This window comes from Poecilia reticulata, chromosome 5 (genome assembly GCF_904066995.2).
Source record: "Poecilia reticulata chromosome 5, P_reticulata-male-v2, whole genome shotgun sequence".
NCBI classification, from domain to species: domain Eukaryota; kingdom Metazoa; phylum Chordata; class Actinopteri; order Cyprinodontiformes; family Poeciliidae; genus Poecilia; species Poecilia reticulata.
Genome location: NC_088834.1, coordinates 3588884 through 3605578, shown reverse-complemented (window position 1 = coordinate 3605578; position 16695 = coordinate 3588884). Strand labels below are relative to the sequence as shown.

The 16695-nt window shown below is 37.5% G+C and overlaps 2 protein-coding genes across 3 annotated transcripts; one reads left to right on the top strand and one right to left on the bottom strand.

Moving 5' to 3' along the window:
* Positions 1 to 1849: 1849 nt before the first annotated feature.
* On the bottom strand, positions 1850 to 5936 carry LOC145547526 (uncharacterized). The gene is made up of 6 exons (XM_081606803.1): positions 5802 to 5936; positions 4843 to 4923; positions 4639 to 4748; positions 3808 to 3879; positions 2490 to 2612; positions 1850 to 2381 (listed from the first exon to the last, which is right to left on the bottom strand). The coding sequence occupies exons 1-6, from the start codon at positions 5866 to 5868 to the stop codon at positions 2295 to 2297; spliced, it is 540 nt and encodes a 179-aa protein (XP_081462929.1). The 5' UTR covers positions 5869 to 5936; the 3' UTR covers positions 1850 to 2294.
* On the top strand, positions 5816 to 15807 carry LOC103464349 (uncharacterized). 2 transcript variants are annotated; one of them, XM_017305048.1, is made up of 6 exons: positions 5816 to 5881; positions 9485 to 9593; positions 11259 to 11630; positions 12357 to 12640; positions 13970 to 14097; positions 15413 to 15807. In XM_017305048.1, the coding sequence occupies exons 1-6, from the start codon at positions 5831 to 5833 to the stop codon at positions 15615 to 15617; spliced, it is 1149 nt and encodes a 382-aa protein (XP_017160537.1). In that variant the 5' UTR covers positions 5816 to 5830; the 3' UTR covers positions 15618 to 15807. The 2 variants fall into 2 exon arrangements, with proteins under 2 accessions (XP_017160537.1, XP_008406610.1); XM_008408388.3 differs by lacking the exon at positions 5816 to 5881 and adding an exon at positions 9288 to 9406.
* The last annotated feature ends 888 nt before the right edge of the window (positions 15808 to 16695 follow it).

Below are 16695 nucleotides of genomic sequence, written 5' to 3'. Positions count from 1 at the left end.
AATTTACCTTGATGGTCCTGATGGCTTCCAACGTTACTGGCATGACAAGGAGATCCCACCTGAGATGTTTTCTACACGGCACAGTGGTGGGGGGCGCCATGATGATTTGAGCTGCGTTTTCCTTCAATGGAACAATGGAGCTTCAGGTTGTGCAGGGGCGTCAAACAGCAGCTGGCTATGTGGAGATGTTGCAGCGGGCATCCCTCATGACTGAGGGCCCTCGTCTGTGTGGTAATGATTGGGTTTTTCAACAGGACAATGCTGCAGTTCACAATGCCCGCCTGACAAAGGAGTTCTTCCAAGAGATATTTTTTTTTATATAATACTATATATTTTATATATAGATATTTTCTTCCAACATCACTCTTTTGGACCATCCTGCATGTTCCCCGGATCTAAACCCAATTGAGAACATTTGGGGATGGATGGCAAGAGAAGTTTACAAAAATGGACATCAGTTCCAGACAGTGGATGCCCTTCGTGAAGCCATCTTCAGCACTTGGAGCAACGTTCCCACTGGCCTCCAGGAAACACTGGCATCAAGCCTAGACGATTGTTTGAAGTCATCAACAAGATGGTGGAGCTGCTCATTACTGAGTCCGTTTTTTTGACACTTTGATTTCTGTTTTGGGGGGTTTTTGGGGTTTTTTGAGCCATGGTCTTAAACTTTTGATCAGCTGAAAAAAATCATGTTTGAGTGTAGATGCAGTTTTCAATTAATTCCCCGCTCAAAAGTTCTTGTCTCTTACGCTGATTTCTTCTTTTAACATTGTGAAGCTCTACTTAGAACCTTCTTAAGATCCAATAGTGCAAAATGCAAATTCTTGCAGTTTTTTAACTGGTCTTAAGATTTTGATCAGGAGTGTATGTTAATCTTTGTAGTAAACTAAGCAGTGAATCATTGCAGATTGTGTCAGTATGTGACAAGACCAGTTTTTATTGTTTTATTTACACTGCAAGAATTGCCATTGATTAAAAAGCAGGTTATTCATTAAGGTTCTAGTTACTCCAAAATTTAGATGAACAGAACTTTATCCATCCATCCATTTTCTTGCACCCTTTTTCCCTCAGTGGGGTCGGGAGGGTTGCTGGTGCCAATCTCCAGCCAACGTTTCGGGCGAGAGGCGGGGTCACCCTGGACAGGTCGCCAGTCTGTCGCAGGGCAACACAGAGACACACAGGACACACAACCATGCACACACACACCTAGGGGCAATTTGGAGAGGCCAATTAACCTGACAGTCATGTTTTTGGACTGTGGGAGGAAACCGGAGTACCCGGAGAAAACCCACCATGCACAGGGAGAACATGCAAACTCCATGCAGAAAGACTGGGGCCGGGAATCGAACCCAGAACCTTCTTGCTGCAAGGCAACAGCTCTACCAACTGCGCCACTGTGCAGCCTCAGAACTTTATCAATAAATGAAAATCTATCATTTGCAACTATTTTTAAATATGTTCATCTGTAAAGAATGTTGCCCTATACACACATTAATAATATTCATTCTGATATCACTATGTTGTATTCACTGTTTCTAGAACAGCTGAGTTCCAGATGAAAACATCGTTATAAAAGTTTGTTTATGCTTATAACGCAGATCCACGTATTACATAGAAAACATTAGTTTGTCATTTGGAAAAATCATATTTTTTTATGCAAAATACTGAGATAAGTTAGAAATTATGACCGACATCATCTGATTGTCTACTTTAGATGGAAGTATCATTTGAACAAACCATAAAACACATGAAAGAATAAAAACTTAAATTTCGTCAAAAATGTGATTTTTTTAATTCATTTTTTACAGTCATACTTGTGCAGTTAAGAGTCTGTCAAAATAAGACGATAGAATTTAACTGCTTCTGGCTTTTATTATATCAAATGATATCAACATTTAGATTTCACAATAAATACAGTTTCATAAAATAGTGCAATACCAGAGGAAAATTAAAGCATATACAGGCATATTTTTCTCCTTTTTTTGGTAAATTTACCACAAAAACTTGTTGTAAAAACACCCAAAATAAACAGCTAGTGACTGGTAGTGTACAACGTTTTATGAAGAATCAAAAAAACCATCAGGAATAACATAAAATCTTACAGCAATGTGTAAATATCACAACGATTCCAAACCCAAATAGTTTGTGATTGTCTCTTTTCAGAGAAAAAGTGCGATAGTTTTACAGGTTTGGACGTTTTCTCACAAGATCCTTCAGGTTTCTCCAGGTAAACGGCGTCTGGTGCCTTCAAAGACTCAGCAGGAACGTCAGAAATCAGAGCATCTCAGCAGCAGCTACTTCTTCAGGATCTGGTCGGAGAGCCAGTCCAGTCCCTCCACCAGACCGGCGCCGCTGACGGCACAGGACGACTGGACGAACCACTGCAGGAACACACACCAGGTCAAAGGTCGCTCTACCTGTAATAGCCCTAAGCGTCCGCATGAGACCGCCTGTCCAAATTCTCTCTGATCACCACAGGAAGTACCTACCGGCTGCTGGACTCCTGATAGGCTGAGAGCCTCTGTGATGTCACCGACCGGCATGGCTCTGGGTAAGTCCTGTTTGTTAGCAAAAACCAGAACTGGAACGTCCCTCAGCTCATCCTCCTCCAGCTGCAAGACAAACAGAGATCAAGGATTAAGAGTCTCAGATAACTGTACTCTGGTTTAATCTCTGGAAATTATTTCAAACTAACATTAGTTTGAACAAGGTTTTTCCTTTCTTTAGCATTCTATAGCAATAGTAGATTACGTGTCCCTGCTGCATGATGCTGCCACCACCATGTTTCACTGCAGGAACAGAATTTCAATACAAACATATTTCTACTTTGAAATTGAGAAAAAAACTTCTTCAGATGTTTTTTAAAACAGATATTTAGGCTGGGTCCCCACAACCCCTGTTAAGTGTGTCCGGTCCGCTTGGGGAGATGTGAATGTGCAATCGGACCAAAAAAGGAACTCTGGTCCAACTACAAATCTTGGTCTGGATTTGGTTGTAGTGAACTTTTTTGGGGTTCAAATGCAAATGTGAACGCCAGTGGACCGGAGACCACGCCCCTAGCAGGAAGTGGACTGTAGCACAGAGCATTCTGGGTAAATACAACCAAAAAATATATGCTAACTGGCACTAGCAGGAGAAATTAATTATCTTTTACCACAGACAAAAGGGAAATCCTACAACCACTAAAATCTGACGCCACTCCATTTTTATTTGCATTTTGTGAAATAGGAAGTTGCACAAAAGCTGCACTGTCCCCTTCAGAGGTTTTTGTGCTGTTTCCACCAGTGGTCCTTGGTGCAGCGCCCCTACAGGCGAGGAGGGGAACAGGTTGCTCAAAGGGTTTGGTTGGTTTGACACATTGGAGCAAGAAAGAGAACCAAACAATCGAACCCGATCTACCGACCATCAGGTGGGAAAAAGAAAATAATCTACGTCCAGACAGAAATTATCATAGGGTGTAAAGGAGTCAACAGCCTTTACACCCTAAGATACGTTTTTATCTAAGTTCAGATAAATGCTTTTGTTTAGATCTACAAGAGCAACTCTTCAAAATAAAAGTTTTGTTTTGTTTGAGTTTTTCAATCTAAAGATATATACTTTTCATTTTAGTTAAACATTTTTTTTATAGAAAAGCACTTCAAAAATTACTTACATTATTAGTTTGACTCTATGTGGAAATATTATGAATATATTGTATAGAAAAACCCCTCTACATTTTAAAACTTTGCTAAATTTCTTAGTATTTTTGGTCAGTTGTGTGCAAACGTCTCAACATGCACTGAGTTTCTGTTGTGAACAGATTCTCACCTGCCTGTGCAGCTCATCTGCAGCCTCTTTAATCCTCTCAGAGTCGCTGCTGTCAATCACAAAAATCAAACCCTGAAGACAAACAAACGGAAAATTAAGCAAAAATGGTTGCAACATTGATTGTATTAGAAAAATCAGCTAAATTAATTGTGATAAATGGAAATTTTCTAGGGATGCACTATATATCAGCATTAACATCGGTAGCAGTTGATTTTTGTCATTTTTAGCGATTCCTATCACTCCAATAAGTTTAACAACTCAATTTATTTCCATCTTGTTTTTATTTGTGTTTGAGTTTTCTGGTTATTTATTGCCAACTAGTTTGCATTAGTTTAATGTAACTAATAAACTGGTTACATTAGCAGCTAGTTTAATTAGTTACATTAAATTAGTTACTAATGTAACTAATTTGAAACATTTCAAACTAGTGACATTAAACTAGTTTTTTGTTTGTTTACTTCTGTGACAAAAAATACATGAAACAATTTCAATTTAATTGAAATTGTTTCATGTATAATAAAATGGCTTCTTAGCAACCGTTGCTAAGACAATTCTAATTTTGTTTGCCTCTACCCCTTAATTTGTTTGGTGCTTGTTTCACCCTCGGAGGAATTCTAGCCATATTTTACACCAATCCATCATACTACCTAATCTGGGGAATCAGCAGAACCTGTTTGGCAGCAGGAAGTAGGATAAACGTCTCAAAAAGCAACACATCACGTAAAAGGTAGAAAAGCAAAGAGACAGAAAAGATAAGGGAGGTCAAAAACTTTTCCCATGTGTGCATCAAAGTGACGTAGTGCAGGTTAATGAAGTCTGCAGTATTTCTACCTGCGTGTTGGTGTAGTAATGTCTCCACAGTGGTCTGATGACGGTCTGACCACCGACGTCCCAAACGGTGAAACTGATGTTTTTATACTCCACCGTCTCCACGTTGAAACCTGAACAGGAAAAATAAAGTGTATGGCTTTAAAACGCTGCCGTTCTTTAGCTCTGAGGTCAGACAGGAAGAGGTCAGAGGTCAGAACCACTCACCAATGGTCGGGATGGTGGTGACCACCTCAGCCAGCTTCAGTTTGTACAGCAGTGTGGTTTTACCTGCAGCATCCAGGCCCACTGCAGACACACAAACAGAGCAGCTGTCAGAACCTGAACTGGTTCTGATCCAGAGCGGCATGAATGAAGGATTCAGCAGACCAGTCACCAAGTGAATTAAATGACATCACTTATTATCCAGAGCAGCCAGATGTCCCATTATTAATGACACACATACGGATTCCCAGGCAGACCAGAAGAAACCCACAGCATCACAGATCTTCCACCGTGTTCAACAGTAGCTCTGAGGTGCTTCCATGAATATCTTTTCCTTGCAGATCCACCTGAGATCAGTGCCGGCCCAAGGCATTGCAAACTAAGCAGCTGCTTAGGACACCCACACCACCAGGGGGCCCCCAAGAGCACCAAGATAAAATATATGCATATATATTTAAAATAAGACTCTATAATACAAACTATATGCTTTTACACGTGGAAAAACAATTTTGTTGTGATAGTTGTTACATAAATTATTGTTAATCTCTTCCTGTTGACGGCTGCTTTTGGGGAAATATAAGATATCAAACCTGTAAATTTAGTGTTTATCAACTGATGTTACATTAAAATAGTTAAAATAATATTGTACACTTAAACATCACTCTATCTCAAAATCAGATTTTTATTTATTTTTTATTTTTAGTTGGCTACTTCTGTAAAAAGCAACATGTAATAACACTGGTATAACGTAGCTAATAACTATACAGATACAAAAAAATGCTGACTAGGAACATTTTGCGCCCCTCCAGCAGCGGCCTTATGTGCTGAATATAGCGCATTCACTGGTTGTAGGGATTGATTACAAATAATTATAAATAAATAGCGATTATTGATTGGCACAGGACATTTTGGCCACTGCTAGAATGTCTAATTTAATTTAAAATGCTGTTGCAGTAACTCACCCATCAGAATCCTGACCGGAGTCTTGGAGATGAACCTGGAGAAGATCTGTGAGATGATGACTCCCATGATGAAGGTCCAGGTAGGAACCGTCCCAGGTTGAGGCTGCGTGTCTGCGTGTCTCCGTGTCCGTGGGAGCCCCGTGTTTTATACACCACCACCGTGGGTGTGTTTCTCTAATCCACGTTGTCATCCCGGCAGCTGTCAGCTCGGTCCACGGTGGAAGGACGCACGTAAACACAGCTGGCTCACCGGGAAACTTTTAAACATCTCTCTTCCGCCTCTACAGCTTTCAAAATAAAAGCACTGAGCCTTTGGCATTTAAACAGCAGTTCAAAACGACTCAAGATTTTGATTTTGTGTAAGTGAAAGAACATTTATTTATTTATTTATTTATTTATTTATTTATTTATTTATTTATTTATTTATTTATTTATTCGTTTGATTGTTATTTAGTTGTCATTGGTATTGTGCCATACTACTTCTACCACTAGTAGCAGTAATGATGTCTTTTAATTAATTAACAAATGTGTGTGTGTGTATATATATATATATATATATATATATATATATATATATATATATATATAAAGTGAACTAACTTGGCTTCACATTTAGTACTTAGTGTGTGTGTGTGTGTGTGTGTCATTAATGTTATAAATACTTAAAAATGACGTAATAATTTTTCTCAGCCCTTGAAAGTAATGAAAACTTGAGATAAATCAATTCTGAAGCCGCGCCATCTTCTGTTTCATTTTGAAAAATCTTCCGCTTCCTGTTTGTTTGAACGCGGAGCAGGAAGTGATGCAGTTTGCTCTGCCTCTCTCTTGTGTTTGTTGGCAGGTGTGACACAACCAGGTTGGTCTGGATCAGGAGTGCGGAACTCATTTGGCCCAAATGATCTTTGGGCCAAATCAAGATCATGAATGCTCTTATTAAAGGGCCGGTTGTGCCAGAATATACTGATAAAACCTGTTCAGAAACTGTTAAAATATCAATAAATTCTTAAAATTAAATAACATTATTAAACATCTTTCCAGTTCTTCCAGGATTTTGTGATACTGTTAATGTTTTTTATAATAAAAATCAAAGTGTTTGTGGTATTAATTTGGAAATATTTGCACTCATTTATGATGACTTGTTATTACTCGCCGTATAGATCATGGTCTACAATCTGACATCACTAAAGACTGAGGCAGCTGTTTAGTACAAGTAATAAGAAAATTCTGCAGTGAATTCCCATTTATGTGAAGTGCTGGGATTTGGTTATTTTGCTGGGATTTGGTTGTTGTACTTCGATGTCCATGATAATTCTCAAGAAACTGGAGGGACTGATTGCTATGATTTGGCATTAAACAGATAAAAACTGCACTGACTTGATTGATAACATAATATTTAAGCAGATTTAGTGTTTAGTCTGGAATCTAGAGGGCCACATAAAAAGCTACGGCGGGCCAGATTTGGCCCACAGGTCTTGAGTTTGACACGTGGTCTGATCATATCAGACACAGATAAAAATGTTTCTGACAGAACATTGAAAAACATTATTTCCACATAAATCTATGCAGCCTCTTCAACTAAAATTTGTCTATCAAACTACATGGTTTGTTGGAAATCAAGACAGTAAGAGTAGGAGCTTCAGTGATTTATAATTTCTTCTTCTAAGTTTTCATGGTTGACTTGGTGGAATTGTGTCATTTTCTCTACATTTGTTATATTTGATCGTAGCATACAGATTTAATGTGCAGAATGATTTCTCTGTGTTTTCTGCAGAAACTCTTTGTGTCTGATTCAAAGTGAAGAAATGTTGGATGGAAAAAACTTAGATCAGATTTATTTGGGAATGCATAATGCAAAATTCACTTTTTGTACAATAAAAGTACAATAAAACGTACTTCTAAACGCATTTTGTTGATGACTAACCATCCAGAAACAACTTGCTACATTCTTGTTGATTGTGCAAGAGGCTCTACTTCTGCTTTTCAAAGATGTAAGGTTGTATGATTGCACATCTCTTTCCAGCCATTTTCCAAGTGCAAGTGTAAACGTTGAATTTGTGTGCGCCGCCAGCAGCAGGTTATTTAAAGTGACAAGAGGCCCTAAAACAGCTCAAACCAGGCAGAACTGAACAGACCACGATCTCATCTAAAACATGGTTTAGATCTTTTCTAACCTGTTCAAGGCAGCACGATAAGACAGAGTCCGTCTGGTTTGAAAAAAGAAGTTTACGCTGCCAAAGTCAACAGAGTTTGCTGAACTAGCAGTACCTGTTTTTTCAGGCCTTCATTAATCATAAACAGGCTGCTGTATCTCTCATCTCCATGTAGAGCCATCGGTCCACTGATAAACACTTTGATTCTGTTCAACAGGTGAATTAAATCATCTTTCAACATTTCTGGGTGCTACTTGGCAACATCAAGAGCTCCGGTGTGATGATCCGATTTTCAACTGTTGAGCGTTCATAAATAATTGTCAGCATTTAGATATATCAGATATCATATTATTCAGAAAGCAACATACCTTGGTTGTTTTCCCATTTCAGAAAAGCTTAAACCCTTTCACCAAAAGTCAGGGCCTTTTGTAATTTGCATACAAAAGAGGAAGTTTGGGATGTTTTTGGGATGTGCTGAAGGAGAGCAAGGTTCATGCGGACTTCACTTTTTCCTGGCTCCTGAATCACTTTGGACAGGAATTGTTTGGCTTTTTCCTCACATCTGTCACTGTTGTTCGAAGTGACAGAATCACCTTTACTTATCGTTGTAAGAAGCACAACAAAGTTAGTTTCAGTACATTGAAAAAGAACAACAAACAACATTAGACATGGGTAGACAGGTGCCACTCATAGATTATAATTAGGAGCACCAAACCTGTTTTTGGTGAAATTGTTGATTTCAGTTTGATTGTTTGTGTTGCTTGTTTTGTGTTGCCTCCTTCACAGGCTCAAAACAATAAAATCTAAAATCTGAGTGCACAGAAGAAAAGCATTTTTTTCTGGACTTAGGCAGTTCTGTTTGTAGCAAAGATTATTTAAAGTTTGTTTTCACTCAGTTTTTCCGTGCAGGGCTCCTTCCTTTTGAGGTTTTAACAAACAGCAGAACAGTGACTGTAAATGTCCTTGCAGGAGTTGGCTTCTTGGATCAAATGCCTGAGTTTTCACACCTTCTGATAAAATGATCATAAAACTGTTTAATCAGCAGCAGTCGTCCTGATTTGCATACAAAAGAGGAAGTTTGGGATGTTAGCTGTAGACGTACAACAGCTGGACAGACGCAGACTTCACTTCTATTTAGCAAACCAGTTGCTTTCATTCATTTCATGTCCTGGAAGATAAATTTCTGGACCACAAACATATAGTTGAAGCAATCTGACCTCTGCACAGATTGTGGCGGGTTTGTGGTTTATAAAGATCCCAGCCAGAATGTCACATGGTTTTCAACATGCAAACCATGTGAGCTGGTTTTCTCCAGGTTTCCTGTTACAATGTTATTCTGCAACTGTTTATCTGAACCAGCCAGGCTGCAGGGGGACAACAGGAGGTTCCCCTGCAGAGACTAAACCGGAGAAATGAAACTTAGAGAGGCTGCTGACTCTGAAGCAGGAAGTGAAAGTAAACAAGCCGACGTTCAGCTCTGAGAAGCTGCAGGCGGAGATTATTTATTCTCACTGATTGCATTTTTCCCTGCAGACGTCGACAGATCGGCTGAGTGTGAAGATGAAGCTGCTTTTCTTCTTGATGGTGACACTGATGACCTTCACCGAAAGGTCACTGCATGCTTGGCCAGACCCCACCACAGGTAAGAGCCTTAAGGACACAGATGTCCCTAAATTATACTAATTCTGCAAATTCTGCATTTGCAGAATTTGCTAAATTAGTTCACTTCTTCTTTTTAAAATGATGGAAAGTGAACAAATGACCGACTCAGTTCCTGAAATTACAGGTTTTTGTTAGTTTGAATCATTTTATAGAAATATGACCTTTTTCTCCTTCTGCAAATTTCCTGTTTTTGTTTACATTTGGTCAACATTTGTCTCAGCGATTTCATATACAAAGTAATTTTCAATTTAATTTTTACAATTTTTAAAATATATATATTGGCATAGTTTCCCACATCTTATTGTTTCACAACCACAAACTTTAGTATATTTATTAGGGGTTTTATGTGAAAGTCAAAGTATTGCATAAGCATTCTATATATTATTGAGTAAAGCTCATATTGTTCGGTCTTGACTCCTCTAGTTGCATGTTTCATATGCAAGAAATTCACACACACTAATAGGATTTTGATTCCTAATGTAAACATTAAAACTTACAGTAATACATTGATTCCTAATGTAAACATTAGGAATCAAAATAAACCCTGAAATCCAGAATAAAAACATAAAGTTAAAGTTCATGCCTCAGTTCAATCAAGTAAACAGTTAATTTGTGAGAAACTCTGATCAGAAGCTGAATGAAACTAAAAGGTTTTCAGTTCTAACAGTTTCTGAACTTCTCAGGTTTTCATTGAGTTTCTATTGAAAGAATAGAAACTGAACGCTGCCTCAGTTTTTTAGCTCCGTTTCTGAGAAAAACAAGTGAGCAGCTCTTTGAAGACCTGCTGACACTACATGGTTCATATTTAAGTTAATAAATTCCTGCCAGTGCAGATATTTACTCTACTAAAACAGAAAAGTTACTTACTAGTTAATTTTGTCTTATTTCAAGTGTGCTAAGACATATTGAACTAGAAACTAAACTAAACTAAACAAAAACTATTTGGTAAGATGTTGTGTTTTTTAGGGTGTATCCTCTCCAGGAAATTCTTTGATCTGGACCTAAGGCAGACATTTTTGGTTTCACATTGTAATTTCTTGCAAGTGAACTATGCCTTGCAAGCAAAACAGGTGCAGATTGTTGCCGGTTCGTTTTGAATGCATTATCTGACTCTGATGTGGACCGAAAAAGTGAACTCTGGTCCGCCTACAAACCTCGGTCTCTGTTCAGTTGAAATTAACTCTGGCGCTGTTTGAATGCGTATGTGAACAACAAGCGAATCAAAGACTGCTCCAAAACCAGGAAGTGGACTACAATGCATGACATTCTTAGTAATTATAACCCAAACAAACAAGTTAGTCTAGGACTAGCAGTAGAAATGTGCTTGTGGTTTTTTACCAAAGACAAAAAAAATAAATAAATCCTACATCTGCTAAAATGTGACAGGAACCATTTTCTTGGAGTTTTCCAGCATTAGGACCTGAAAAGACCTCATTACAACCCGAAGTACTGAAAATAAAGACATGCCCCAGGCATGTCTGTGAAAGGTTGGAACATGATAAAACTCTGAAAATGTTGTATAAAGACTTTTTCAATGCCCTCCTGTTGTGCAGTTCTGTTAAACAACAATCATCCTCTGAAATACTGAGTAAGAATCAGGATTTTATCTCATTCTGATGCTGTCTGGTTATGCTTTCTACCTCAGGTGGTTCTGGAGTCAGTCTGAGCGGGAAGATGTTCACTTTGTCCAGTTACGGAAGATTGGTCTTCTATTCACCTTACGAACATCCCCCCTGGGTGGCTTCTACGCCATACCAAACCAGAGGTTATGCCTACTCCACCTCCACACCCAGTTACACCCAAACCAACACAGGCACACATGCCCCCGCCACTAAATCTATCACCCGCACCACCACTCCGTACCCATGGCCCACCACTAAGTACCCATGGTCCACCACTAAGTACCCATGGTCCACCACTAAGTACCCATGGTCCACCACTAAGTACCCACGGTACACCACTAAGTACCCATGGACCCCCACTCCGTACCCATGGTCCACAGCTCCTTCCACTAGAGGTGAGTTCCTCCACAAATAATCACTGAGGCTTTGCTGATATTCTCTGTTCCTGCTCATTAAGGTGAAAAACTTCAACAAAGAATAAAGTTAGCAGGGCTATTGATTTTTCTTTCTTTTTCCTAGCTCAGTTTGCTTTTTGTAAGTATGTATTATGACATTTTAGTTAATGCATCTTAGTTAATGCATTTAATTCTGCATTAGCAGAAGCCAGACGCGGTAAAATTGGATGTAACCAATGGTCGAAAACCATAATTATGAAATTATAAAAGAAGTCAATGAAGCGCATCATGACAGTCCCCCCTGGTCAACTTTAAAACCGACCCACAGTCGGCGGCGTCCATTGTTATTTCCGTAAACGGTGCTCTGTGTGACGTCAACCTTCTTCTTCGGCGCATGCGGGTTGCTACGAGGTTGTAAGTCTCTTCTAATGAGTAAAAAAGCGGATTTCAGCAAACTATGTGAAATCTGAATCGAGCATCAAGACCTGCTGTTAGCATAAGATGTGCAGAATAGCAGCTCTGGAGAGGCAGAATAATAAAAACAACCATTTTAAATCATGTTTTCCTTTTTTGTTGTTGTTTCAGATACTCTTTATAATGTTGCATCACTGAAATTTAACCTTCTCTCTCTATATATATATTTTTTGTTTTTCATTCATTTATTCTTTATTTACAACCCAGTTACATCTATTTTTGAGCTCCTCTGTCCTGGTGCGCCCCCTGCAGGTGTGTCAGTGTGTTTGCGGTACATCACAGACTCTCGGAGTGGCTCCATCTTCACCCTCAGCCCATCCAGCCAGTATCTGAGGCTGGAGATTGGTACAGCCCAATCATACATGCTGACCTTCAACAATTACAACAGAGTTTACCTGCAACCTTACTTAAAACTGTGGCCTTATCTGACACCCAACATGTGGACCAGCATCTGCTTCACTGTGGACAACACGAAGGCTGTAGTTCAGATGTTCAGAGACTCAAACATGAGCAGCAGGAAGCTGCTGAATAACCAGGTGAGATCAGAATGAACAACATCTCTGATTTATTGTCTGCAGTGATCTGAAGATATGACTGCTAGCACCCGTATGACTGTTTTCACATCCCTTCACTTTTTCCACATTTTGTTTCATCTACTCTAAAATAGATAAATAGATTTGAGTTTTTTTTTTTCTTAAAATTCTTCATAGATTAAACCACATACTGTAAAAACTTAGAAAGTAGTTTTGTTGTGTTTCTAGTGTAAATATCTTAATACACTCCATAGGGCAAAACTAACTTTACATGTAATGTTTTGGCAACATATACCAGCTTGTTTTTAAGTCGGTGATTCTTAAATATTGACAAAAAATGTATTAGCTCCACTGCCAGATTTTTATATAGATACTTAATACTTTTTTGATCTCCAAAGGGCAGAAACACAACAATAAAAATAAAAACAATACTAATAAAAACAGGCAACAATAAATATTGAGCAGTGATAGTCATAAAGACATCACTCAATAGATTTCTAAAATATATTCATTGATTAAAGTGCACAGCTTTAAACTATAGAGGCTACTTTCATTTATAACAGGAAATTTGTCCCATAAGTAAAAAAAAAAAAAAAAAAAAAACTGTTCTTTTTATGGATATTCAAGAATTAGACTTAAAACAAGCTACTGTATCTTGCTGAAAAGTTGCTTGTGAGTTAGTTTTGTCTACTTTAAGTGTAAAAAGGCATTTGCACTAGAAACTAAACAAAAATACTCAGTAACAGTTTGTGTTTTTGCATTGCAGGTGTCAAACTGGAGGCCCGCTGGCCAAATCCGGCCTATCATAGCTGTTTATGTGGCCTTCTCATCTAAACTCTAGAAAAATATTTTATCAGTCAAATTAAATCAGTTGTATTTGTAAAGGACTAAATTACATCAATGTTGAATAAAATGTTAAAAATGAAAACATTTAAATTTGCACTAAACAGAGAAAACTATAATATTTTAAGTTTACTGTCCCTTTAAGGACGTCCATGATGTTATGTGGCCTGAAATGAAGAGATTTACATCTTTTATAAATGTCTTATGTAAATATATATTTTTTTATTTTAATTTACTCAATTCAATTATGAAACAAATCTGTAAAAAATAAAGTGGAAAACAGTGAAAGGGAGTGAAACCTTTGATTGTTTTGAATTATTGAAATAAACTTTACATTTGTAATTTATTAGGCTGCATATGTACACACACATGCATTTTAATGCAAAGCTCAATGAGTTTCTTAATTTTCTCCCTGAAATGATCCTCTCTGTGTGTGTGTGTGTGTGTGTGTGTGTGTGTGTGTGTGTGTGTGTGTGTGTGCGTCTTCAGTACGTGTGGTCAGGTGAGCGTGTGATGGATTTTTCAAACTTTGAAGGTCAGATCACTGATGTCCAGGTGTGGGATTATCCTCTCCGTTATCAAGAAGTCCTCTACTACATGAGCAACGGTGGCTACGGGTATGCTCTGTGTGTGTGTGTGTGTGTGTGTGTGTGTGTGTGTGTGTGTGTGTGTGTGTGTGCGCGCTTGTTTGCAATACCTTGTGGGAACCATTTTCCTGACACATACATTGTGGGGACCCTCTCCTCCTTGTGGGGACCGAAGCCTGATCCCCACAAGGGGAAATGCTGGTCAAGGGTTAGATTTAGGACTAAGGTGTGAATTGAGTTTTGGTTAGGGTTAGGATAAGGTTTAGGTTGTAGAAATTAATGGAAGACAATGGAAAGTCCCCACAAAGCTAGCCACGCAAACGTGTGTGTGTGTGTGTGTGTGTGTGTACTTGTTTATATAGCTTGATTGGACCTTGTTCTAGTTCCATTCAGACCATCGGACCACTTTTGTTTGACTAAGATACCAGGTGTTTAATTTATTGCTTGGCAAATAAAAACAGTAATTCACAATAAAATTAGTTTATTTAATGGAGGAAAAATACATCTGGCCCCTGAATACTTCCAGCTTGCTAATTTTGGCCCATGTGACAAGAAGTTTGGATACCACTGGGTTAGAGGTACGATGTGAATCACGTTTTGGTTAAAGTTCAGGTTAGGAATATACTGATAATGGTTAATAAAAATAGATGGATAAATGCAGGTACTGAAATGAATGGAAACTAATACAAATACCTAAATATATGTAACAATATAAGCTTTTGAGTGAACCAGGTTGGGTAATGAGTTGAAGAAAAATAAAAAACTTAAATTGAACAAACAATTGAAATTTCAAGGTTATATTTTTTTTTATTCTGATTTCTTATGCCACAATTTTAAAATACTAATTTCTTTTTTTGTCTAAATTTTAAAATGTATATCAAGTTTATTTGTATAGCACATTTCAGCAGCATTGCAGTTCAAAGTGCTTTACATAAAAACATACAGTCCACAATTGAAAACCAGTAAGACTGAAAAAATTTACATTTTGACGGTGGCCATCATCAAAATCACCAAAACACGTAGAATTTGTTGATAAATTATTATGGCTCAAAAGCAACTCAGTGTTTCAGCTGTTTTGCAGTTTTGCTGGAAGTTTGTTCCAGATTTGTGGTGCGTAGAAGCTGAATGCTGCTTCTATATCTCAACATCTTTCACCATTTTTAAACCCCAAAGATTTTCTGTACATTGCAAGACAAGTTTCCATTACGAACAAAAAGAGGTTATTGAATTTTTTTACCAACAAATACTTACAAAATGCATATTTATATTTCATATTATTTTAAACACGTACTAATAAATGTAAAGCCTTTAGATGCACACATCAAGTTTGTTCTTTTGATTTTAGGTTCTACCAGGGTTCTGTACTCAGCTGGTCCTACATCAGCTACTCTCAGACAGGCAGGACGCTGCTGGAGGACGGTTATGAGCTGCAGATGAGAAAATCAAACCGCAAGTTGGGACAAAGAAATCACCTGAAGGGAGGATACAAGCACAGGAAGGTTTTCCTCTTTGAGGAGCGCAAAAGAGAGCAATGGAAGAAAGAAATGTAATGTTCAGTGAAATCATGTTATACCTTTTTGACCTTTCTATCTGAACATTTAATTACCATGAAGATTAATCAATTAACATTTGCACTGATCAAAAATATTCTCAAAATCACATTATGGGTTTAATAGTTTATTTTCCTTCACTTGTAATTCATTTTAACTTTAAACTACAATAAAGTGATTTCTAATGAAATGTTGCATGTTGGTGAATTTTGTTCCATACAGAATAACATTATGCACTTCTGGTTAAAATAAAACCAGAAGTTTATAGCAATCTGTGTGAACAGAAAAAAACTGGTAATGTTACATGACATTTTTTCATAATCACCAGCGCAGCTTCCTTTTGTTATGGCCATGAAATGATTATCCTGCAGAAATGAGCTGTTAAAATTCAGTTTGAACATTCACAGTGACGGTTCTTGCATGAATAGATCCCATTCTGGAAAAAGAAAAATCATTGTGCGTTTCATCAGTGACATTGCAATGTAAACATTTTGATTTAAAATAACTCATGTTTACAGAAGTTTTTTCAGCTTTCAAAATTGATACAAATATTTTTAGACCAGAGACTTTAACACATTAATCTTAATTTATTTCATAGATTTCATTCCAGTTTTTGGACTTGAACTTCAATCCTTGCTCAGACTATTGGAGTTGATCCAAAATATTGATTCTAATTTCCCATAAGTATCAATGCTAGCTTGATAAGATCAATAATTTAGTTTTAGATTCCCTCTTGAAATTTCATTTTATTTTTGTTTTGCAAAACTGTAAAATATATTTTACAGCAAAAATATATTTTTCTCTGAAATTATATATTTGTTGCAGTTTGTTCATTTATAAAATAATTCACACAAGTTAAAGAATTTTGTGGAAAACTCTTTCTAAATTCTGTCGCAAGTTTTAACAAAATCCAACCACAAAAACACAAAAAGGAAAAAAAAACACAAAACACCTTAATTTCACAAGTTTGATTTTAAAACAGCCTTAGATAATAAGTATTGGTATCGGATTGATATCAAAATATGCAGAATCCCACAACTCTACCGACTATGTTGTTAGCAGGAATGAAGTATAAAAT

What these genes read in the sequence shown, in the direction of transcription:
- LOC103464349 (XM_017305048.1), top strand. Translation starts at nt 5,831, where the DNA reads ATGAACCTGGAGAAGATCTGTGAGATGATGACTCCCATGATGAAGGTC. An exon ending in CACAGCTCCTTCCACTAGAG is followed by an intron (nt 11,631 to 12,356) that starts GTGAGTTCCTCC and finishes CGCCCCCTGCAG; the next exon opens with GTGTGTCAGTGTGTTTGCGG. An exon ending in ATGAGCAACGGTGGCTACGG is followed by an intron (nt 14,098 to 15,412) that starts GTATGCTCTGTG and finishes TTTTGATTTTAG; the next exon opens with GTTCTACCAGGGTTCTGTAC.
- LOC145547526 (XM_081606803.1), bottom strand. Translation starts at nt 5,868, where the DNA reads ATGGGAGTCATCATCTCACAGATCTTCTCCAGGTTCATCTCCAAGACT. An exon ending in CACCACCATCCCGACCATTG is followed by an intron (nt 4,749 to 4,842) that starts GTGAGTGGTTCT and finishes TTTCCTGTTCAG; the next exon opens with GTTTCAACGTGGAGACGGTG. An exon ending in ATTACTACACCAACACGCAG is followed by an intron (nt 3,880 to 4,638) that starts GTAGAAATACTG and finishes GTTTGTCTTCAG; the next exon opens with GGTTTGATTTTTGTGATTGA.